This window comes from Nansenia antarctica (genome assembly GCF_963989245.1).
Source record: "Nansenia antarctica genome assembly, chromosome: 2".
NCBI lineage: Eukaryota > Metazoa > Chordata > Actinopteri > Argentiniformes > Microstomatidae > Nansenia > Nansenia antarctica.
Window position 1 is genome coordinate 22,243,309 of NC_137675.1, and position 9,568 is coordinate 22,252,876.

At 45.7% G+C, this 9,568-nt stretch overlaps 1 protein-coding gene across 1 annotated transcript; it reads right to left on the reverse strand.

Moving 5' to 3' along the window:
- Nucleotides 1-91: 91 nt before the first annotated feature.
- Nucleotides 92-8,965, reverse strand: LOC308151860 (ADP-ribosylation factor-binding protein GGA1-like). Its single transcript, XM_080524742.1, has 16 exons — nt 8,886-8,965; nt 7,910-7,985; nt 7,706-7,804; nt 7,321-7,444; nt 6,290-6,390; nt 6,002-6,082; nt 5,414-5,551; nt 4,985-5,066; nt 4,289-4,399; nt 3,969-4,109; nt 3,738-3,802; nt 3,311-3,507; nt 2,807-3,066; nt 2,437-2,606; nt 2,179-2,289; nt 92-1,830 (listed from the first exon to the last, which is right to left on the reverse strand). The coding sequence occupies exons 2-16, from the start codon at nt 7,922-7,924 to the stop codon at nt 1,720-1,722; spliced, it is 1,806 nt and encodes a 601-aa protein (XP_080380868.1). The 5' UTR covers nt 7,925-7,985; nt 8,886-8,965; the 3' UTR covers nt 92-1,719.
- Between the last annotated feature and the right edge of the window lie 603 nt (nt 8,966-9,568).

The window sequence follows — 9,568 nt, forward strand, 5'->3', positions numbered from 1 at the left end:
TAAATACATATTTGCACTACATTCTCTCAGATCCCATTCATATTTTATTTGCTCTTTGTAATTGTTTTTGGCAAATGTACATGATGCAGAACTGTAATTGTTATTATTTACAAAATCAGAGCAGGGAATAAAAGTAGGGATGATTTTTGGAACTTGGAATATCAGAATTAGAATCATCTATGCATTCTATTTCCATGGTTGGAATGTGGAAGGGAAGCTGCAGAGTGACGAGAGAGAGAGAGAGAGAGAGAGAGAGAGAGAGAGAGAGAGAGAGAGAGAGAGAGAGAGAGAGAGAGAGAGAGAGAGAGAGAGAGATACAGCTCCATAGGATGCGGTTACCCCCTAAACACTGAGCTAGGATCAGTTTCGGATCACTGTTAATGGTTTACTGTTAGGATTTGGGGAGGGGGGAGCTGACCTTAGATCTGTGCTTAAGGGAAACGTGCAAATGGAGTGAACTAACACACCCCACTTAATAACCAAATTCCCATTAGTTTCTCATCAGAGGATGCATAACCGAATCTCTTCTAAAGAACAACAGTAGGCCGACTCACAAACCAACCGAAAAGTGACCAAACAAACAAACATAAAATATGTACATGGTAGGTAGAACCATAATACAAAACAGAGGTACAGAATGAACTTTCAGCTTAGGCACATACGGCAGATTTTCTACTGGATGTCAGCGTTGATCAATCAGCACTGAACGTGTCTCACTTCAGGTCCATCGACAGCAGAAGGGAGTACAGGGAAAAGGGGAGCAGGTGACAGGTGGGAGTCTTTGTATGTGCAAAATTCAACATAAACAAGTGCATGCAAGTTCAAAGTGTATTGTGTGGAGAAATCTCTTCAGCGGAAAAACTGGTGAAATGGAAATCTAATGTAGTGTACAATTGTTTTGTGGGGGCGGGCGGGAGTGGTGGCAAAAAAAAGCAAAAAAAAGAAACGATATGTTACATCTGAACAGTATGAAAGCGCTTGAAATTGGATTCCCTTCGAAGACGTTTGACAGGAATCATTTGTCACAGCTTGGAGACACCCTTTGCCCAACACGCTTGCAAACCCCTTTTGTCTTGCAGCAAATAAATGATAAAATCAAGACAATACAATACTTTGGGACTATACTATTTGATAGTGTTGTATAGTGCAGAATATGCAAAGTCAGTCTTAGACACCCACACACACGTCAATCAATCACAGACAGACACACACACACACACACACACACACACACACATCAATCAATCAATCAATCAGAGACACACACACACACACACACACACACACACACACAGACAGACAGACACACACACACACACACACACACACACAATTTAAAAGGCTTGACTTGTTCTCTCAGAAGTCACTGCAATGATTTGATGATTTCATAGTTCGCATGAAGTTACAGCAATGGATTGGAGGGGAAGGGTTTGATTGTATTAGGGTCACTGGGATGAAGACAACACACAGAATGAATAGAGGATGACAAAACAGGAACATGGAAGGAAGAGAGGTCACATGAGGCACAAGGGAGAAGCTGCCCCCCCAACAACTGTTCCAGAATCGGCTTTGCCAACCTTAATTTAATCCATGAAGCATTCAAATGTAAAAACATGATCTTGTCCTGGATCAGCGATTTGGAGGGAGGGGGAGGGGGGCAACTTCAACCTCCACCAATTCGATGCAGCGAATAAGGTGTCAGGATGTTGGTCCGTCCCACTAAAGACTCCCCCAGGTGTCTGGAGGGGGGAACTGTTCTATATCGCCAGATTCATCGTGTGATTCTTCTCCCAGGTCGAACGTGAGCTTGTATCGCAAACGCACCTTTTCCTGAAACGGCAGACATAAGAGATTTGACCATGTTAGTTCAAATCTAGTAAACAAACAGTAAAAAGGTCATCGATGTGTCATTTATTTTTATAACGTTGTTTCTGTGAACAGCTAGTAACTGTCCCATAAACCAAAGTGTAACAATGATATGAAAGACAGAGGGACGAGACTGTTGCAGTACAGTGTCTCACACAGATTTAGTAGGACTGTGGTGGGTGGACTTCGGACCCTCTAAAGTCTTTCGTCAACGAGGGGGGGGGGGTGCTAGCGGAGTAAATTAGACGCGGGACAAATTGGACCATGGCGGGCCGCCACAGTCCAGGTAATGAATGGGAAACACTGCAGTACCTTGTGAGGGTTGGCCAGCAGCAGGATCTGTGTGATGGCGGCAGGCGGGAGGATGGGGTTGAAGGCTGGGAGCTCCGTACCCGAGGGAGGCTGCAGCTTCACCTTCATTACCTAGACAGGTGAAGAGAAACACATCACCAAACAAGGAAAAAAGAAAAAGGGAAAGGTGAATGATGGAGGGAGGGAGGGGTTAGATGACCAGTGTGGCCCAGGCGTAACAAGAGGTGACAGGGAGACAGGCGGGGACAGTTAGGCCACCTTGGGGACAGCAGACTGGAAACGGATGTTGGTGACAGGGATGGGGGCCGAGGACAACATGGAGATGATGACCACCAGCACGTCAGGCCGAGAGGGTGGAGAGTCACGGGCGAAGTGGAACAACACCCGCAAGCTGTGTTTGTCAAATACAGTCACCGGTAACAAGCTGCCTACAAGGACGGAGAGAAGGAGAAAGAGGGGAGAGAGAAATGGAGAGGGGGGAGGGAGAGAGAGAGAGAGAGAGAAAAATAATCATACATTTGGAAATACATTTGAAAGTCAAATGTAATTCATTAGCAAAACAAATTCGGTTCAAATTCAAAACAACCACACAGTTCTGGGATTACTTGCATGAAAGCATTGGTCTTACTAGGCTTAATGGATTCTAGAGGCACAGTCACGCTAGCTAAGGAAATGTTGTTATGGGGGGCGGTGGCAGGAGCCATGCCCTGTGCAGGAACCCCGAAGCTGGGATTGGAGTTTAGGAGAGCCCCAGGCTGTTCCGAGGGGAGGGCCTGGATGGGGCTCGGGGTGGTGCTGCTGCCGCTGCTGGGGACAGGACCGGGGTTGGTGCTCGACATGGTCTGGAGGTCTCGTAGAGTGGGTCTGGACTGAGGCTGCAGCTTGTCCCTGTGAGGGAGAAACAGTGAAAGATGTCCGTCGGCCATCTTGGTACACTACCACAGTTTGATCATGAGATTGGACGCAGGCATTTTGTCACTACAAATCACTTGACTATAACGTAAAGTTACACAATATGTCATTCAGGTGTCTGAAGCAATTGTGGTCTAAGCTATAAAGCTAAAAGTGGCTGAACATTAGCATCTCTTTTGTTGGTGTGTGACTTTGTGTCTGTCACTGCGATCATGTTTACCATTTGACCTGCTGGCTCCCCGGGGGGAGGGACTGCTGCAGCAGGGTCTTGCCCAGCAGATCTAACTCGTCCAGGGCTTTAGGAGGAGCGGTGGGGGCCCCCCCTGAATGAGCCTGGGGGGTCGGGGTCAGGGTGACCTCTGGTAGGAGCACTGCAGCAGGGACCGCTGGGATGGCTGGGTCAACACTGTCAGAGGACTGAACAAGACCAGGGTTAGGGTCATAACGTTGTCATAACGTTGTCTGTTTCAAACAGTCAAGACCAGCTTGTCATGAAGTTATACTTCATATCTTGATAGAGAGTGTTTCAAACAGTCACCAACACATTTCAGCCTGATGACCTTCATCGGGGACAAGCATGCGATTAGGGAAAATGTGAGTGAGTGTGTGTGTGTGTGTGTGTGTGTGTTTACACAACTCACTCTCACCTGAAATGAATTCCAGTCTGCCGACTGAGGAGTGGGGTTCGAGTTGGGCGTTACATCGTTTAGTCCTGAGTGAAAAAAGCAAATGGAGTGTGTGAGAGAGAGAGAGAGAGAGAGAGAGAGAGAGAGAGAGAGAGAGAGAGAGAGAGAGAATCGTCATGGAAATCTCAAATGGAAAATAATTCTAGACTCATCAACAGGACAGGAAAAGGAAACATTTTGAGGACTGTTTACCCAATGACATGAGTTCATCGTCTAGTAGGCTGAAGCCCAGCTCTTGTGAGGGGGTCTGTAGAGACGGGGTGTCTGGGTAGGAGGGCGCCCCGGTGGGCGAGGTGTCCAGCCCTGTCAGGTCTAGGAGGGCCGTGCTTCTGGCTGAGGGGAGACGGACGAGGAGCGATCAAACACACCTCAGCCTCATCAATGTGATTAAGGAGTAATGAACTTGCTGTGCGTGTGTGTGTGCGTGTGCGTGTGTTTGTGTGTGTGTGTGTGTGTGTACCTGTGTGTGTGTGTGTGTGTGTGTGTGTGTGTGTGTGTGTGTCCTCTCTCACCTGGTAGTGTGGGCATGCCTGTGCTGTCTTCATTCACCTCCTCTCCCTTCACCAGCTGTCTGTACAGGTTGATGACCTGCGTCAGGCTGTCATTGGCCTGCAGGATGTCCGCTGCCCAATCAGAAACACACAGTAAGGTAAGCCCCGCCTCCAACCATACACCGTGACACGACAACAACCAATGCATAATAAAGAAATGACATTACTATGATATATCATATGCGTCACCTTTAAGAGCCATTTGAAGATATATGTAATCAAATGGTGCTCACCAGGGGACACTTAATGTCGTAACACACTAATGCATATACTGGCAAGGTTCCTAGTTCGATTCTGACCATCGACATATAAAAGGACTGCGCTTATATAGCACCTTATTCCTAGTAAGCGCTTTACAATGGCCTCTCATTCACCCATCCACACACACATTCACCATGCAAGGCGCCGGCCCGCTCATTGGGGAACAATTGGGGGTTCAGTGTCTTGCCCAAGGACACCTCTACACGTGGACAGGAGGAGCCGGGGATCGAGCCGCCGACCTTGCGATCATTAGACGCCGGCTCTACCTCCTGAGCCACAGCTGCTCTCTCTCTCACCAATCCTGCCTGTCAATCTCTACTGTCTCTATCCCAGTAAAAGCAGAAATGCCCTAAAATATGACATATTAAAAACATGTATTAAAAGTATGGCGCTCACCCAAGGCTTCGTCATTGTCCTCCGTGTCACTCGCCAGTCGGAACAAAGTGGGCCTCAACTTTTCACACCGCTGGTATAGATCCTGCAAATCCAATCAATGTCATCACCAATCAATATCCTCATCAATCAATATCATCATCTATCAATATCAATATCATATCATATCAACCACCAATAACACTGCATGTACAGTACAGCTCCCTCTCAATGCAGTGTGTGTGTGTGTGTGTGTGTGTGTGTGTGTGTGTGTGTGTGTGTGTGCGCGTGTGTGCGCATGTGCATGTGTGTGTTTGTGTCCCTCTACCAGTTGTCATAGCAGCTATGTAGTCCATGTCTGTCCCATGCCCTCCAGCAGTGCTGACCAGTGCAGTGCAGTGTGTGTGTGTGTGTGTGTGTGTGTGTGTGTGTGCAGAGCTGTGCTATAATCACCTTAATGAGTTCGTCGTTGCTCTGGGAGCTGCTCTCCTTGCTGTAGTCCCCTAGCAGCTGGGTCAGCAGCCCCACGCTCTCCTTCACCTCCCCGATGGCATTCACCCGCTTTGACACCTTCTCCATGCGCTTCTGGTCCTTTGGGGATGCACAGAGAAACCACACACGGGCCGCTTAGGGGCGTGGCACACTAATGCGCATACCGCATGATCGCAAGGTGCCCCTTTCGATTCCCTTCGGCTTTGCCATCCTGTCATCCCTCCTCTCTCACCCATCCTTCCTGTCAATCTCTACTGTCTATATCCCAATAAAGCAGGCATGGCATTACATTTTTTTTAAATAATAATAATAATAATAATAATAATAATAATAATAATAATAGTGTATTGTCACACACAACACAAACATGAGGATAGTGATATGTCCTTGTACACAGATTTTAAGAGGGTTTAATGAATCATAAAAAATGGCTTTTACTTTAGTAAGGGCTTGTATATTTAGTGCGCGCTCGCACACACACACACACACGTGTACGTGTACGCACACGCACACGCACGCACGCACACACACAGACACACTATAACTCACCTCCTGCACCATTTCCTTAATTAGTTTGTTTGCTGCTCTAAGATCTTCAGGGTGTGTGCTGTTCAAAAGGCGAGACAGCATCTACACAGGCAGGAAAGGGGGGAGGACATTAAGAGGAAAGAGGGGGAGTGAGGTAAAGAAGAGAGGCACATGGAGAGAAGGCAATCAGGAAATGCATGACCCAAGTTGCAGTGGATGGGTGGATGGGCAAGAGAAAATCAGAAAACGTCAGACAACAATCACGACCAATGACAAATGGAGAGGCGCTCCCCTGTGCTTCTTCCTCACCTTGGACTTCTCCTCATCCTCAAAGATGGCGCTCTTAGCTCTGGGTGGGGGTAGTGGGAGGGGTGTGTCATCAGGAAGCACTGGGTCCTGCTTCACAATACCTGGAAGAGACCACGGACCACCATCCACTTCACATGAATAAACAACAGTCTGTCAACATTCCTTACAGCGCTATATAGGAAAATCTGGATGTAGGTCTCCACTGGAAGCGGACAATAACAACGTTGTTTGCGTTGTGCATAAGGAGTCAAACGCTTGAAGCAGCTGGACACAGGAAATGAAAACAACACAGACAAACTGGCTCTGGTTGAGGTTCACTCAGAAAAGCTGTTGCACCTGGAGTTGCATTTCAATAAAACCAACTTTGTAATGATCTAAATCATACAGTGTAATTGTCTATCATCATAGGTATGCTCCATGTTTTATATTGTCTATGTTCTGTAGTCAAAAAGATAGGAGTAACATTCCTATGGAAATCACCCCCATGATATCATAGGGGGGCCTTGGGGAGTACATTTATGATTGTAGTTCTTGAAAATTGCTGAATTCCATATTCATTCACATACAGAGGCTCTGGTATGGTGCTGCTGGTATGATGTATATAAGGTTAAAAATCGGTGAAGTCTCCCTTTAATTCTGGAGTGGAAAGTATACTAGCTACTGTATGACGCAGGGGTTTCAAAGTGATTAGGTCTCGTGTTGGAACAGCATTGTGATGGAAAGCAGAAATGAGACAAGAGGCTGTGCGTGCCCAGATCAGAAAGACGGATTTGGGGAACTTGCAGACAAAGAATAAAATCGAAGCAACTCCTGACATTGTAACTCTTGACTGTGATACTTGTATCATATGACAATTCATTTTGATTACAACATAAGGTCATATACTCAAAGTTAACTGACAGATAAGGACTTAACACAGCTTCACCTGCTGTTATTCTCTCTCTATGTGTATCAGGATCAGTGTTATAGACTTCAGCTTTCGGTACTGTTTGTTTGAGACATCCTCATCCTATCAGTGTTATCGTACTCACCCTGTTTCTTCAGCATCTGGTAGGCATCTGCTATCTTGGGTTCGTCCGGCAGGCCAACCGTCCAACTGAACATCACCTCCAGAACCTTCTTCTTCACCGGCTCTGGAGCACGAGAGCCCAGGTACTGAAGAGGAGAGCGGATTAGGAGGATGGTTCTTGGCTCTTCAATCATTCAAGTTTATTTGTATAGCGTTTTTTTTTTACATAGACAAATGTCTTCACAACGAAAATAATACTAAGCAATATAAACAATAACTCCAATACAAACTCTTAAACCTCACACACACAAATATTACACCAGAGAGAGAGAGAGACATGGGAGTATTCATTCAACATGGCTGCAGGGGTGTGGAGGGCAGTCAGGGAGTAGACCCTGAGGCAGTACCTTGGGTGAGACCACCTTGATGAGCTCATTGAGGAAGCGAAACTTGCCCACTTCGTTGTGGAACCTCTTCCCACAGTTTTTCATACACGTCTCCAAGACCTACAGAAAGAAACATGGCGCATACAGTCGAACCTTTCTAAATCAGATGTTAGTGGGCATGCCTGTTAACCCAACCCATTCCCCAGGCAGTGACCGTATTCTCACCATAAGTGCTTGCATGGCCTCCCATTCCTGGGGTGACTGAATCTTGTGGGCCAGAAGCCTGGTAGCCAGCTGGGGACTAGAGGAAAAAAACATTGGATCAGTTGAATGAATGAATGAATGAATGAATGGTCTTTATTGTCATTGATATACTGTAGTACAGGTACCAAACAACGAAATTTGGGAGGGGGGGCTCCCCTGGTGCTAGAAAAAAAAAAAAATAAAAACAAGAAGGGAAAAGAGCTGGTTTACATAAATAAAGGCTATGTACACTATCCACTATACTATACTATACAAATAAAACACTGTGCTGTACTCTATGCTATGCTATACCTATTCTAACATTTCCTATTCTCTGAACCTTATGTACCCTAGGGTTGTCATATTGCACATAGTGTTATTGCACATTCATTTAAAGTGTCGCAGTTTGCAGGTTTGAAATGTTCACAGTTGTGTTTCAGTATTGCACTTGATTTCAATCTAGTAGCTGCCATCAATTTGTCTAGATTGTCCAGTTGCATGGCTTTCACATTATTTTGGGGGTGAAACAGGCAGGCCTCAAATCTCTTTTTTTTTTAAGTTATTTTTATCTGAGTGGGGCAGTCCCACTCATATTTTTCATTTTATTGGACAGATAAAGTGAAGACAGACAGGAAAGTAAGGAGAAGAAGGAAGAGAGGGCATGTCAGCAGGGCATGGGCCAGATTCGAACCCATGCCGACATGTGCACTGTAGACCGCAGAGCTAGACCACTGGACCACACCACCACAACAGTCTCTTTTTAATTGTTCCTGCAGAGTCAATACGCTTTGACATAACCTACAGTACACTATGAAACACAGAGACATCACTGATGTCACTGGCTGACAAAGAATGAATGAACTCTGTTGTCCCTCACCATAATAACAGACATATAAATCACGTGTATATATATATATATATATATATATATATATATATATATATAATCGGACCTCACCCTTCTGGTTCATTGTTGAGATGGTCACAGAAGCCCTCGATACTCTCCCAGTCCGTCTCCTTGTTGCGAGGATTGGTGGCTTTGTCTGCGGTGGATGAATGAATATGCACATTTTTTAAATCATGCCATGGCTTTGTCCAAAACATCAAATATTTCCATGTGTCCATGAACTAATAAGGCTTTGTATTTGTGTAAAAAAATGTTGTGTCAACAACAACAAAAAGAGTCCAGTCGTCGTGACTCCTCCCCCATGTGTGTGTCCGTTGACACATCTACACTGACAGGCTAGTGTCGCTGTAGGATAGGCTGGCTAGCCTGGTTTAGCCACCGAGTCTGGTCTGTAGGCTACTAGTCTAAAAAGATGTGTTACGATCTATCTTTGCAATTCAAGGAACCGATCAACCCGACGTTGTTCGTGGTTGTCAACGCGTTATTAACCGTTCCTAACTCAGGGGTGAGGTCTGTTATTGCCCTGAACTGTCACTGACTGTTGTTTTATGAATATGCACTTAAAAGGTTTTCTTAGCCAGCTTAGCATTCACCATCCTCAGTGTTTAGTGTAGCAGTTACTCCGACATGCTCATCTTCAGCCCAACCCACGTCGCATCTTACACCTATCCCTTTTCAAATCAATCTCAACCCTAGGATGTGTCTTTAAAGGTGTAAAAGCATCGTAGGACTCA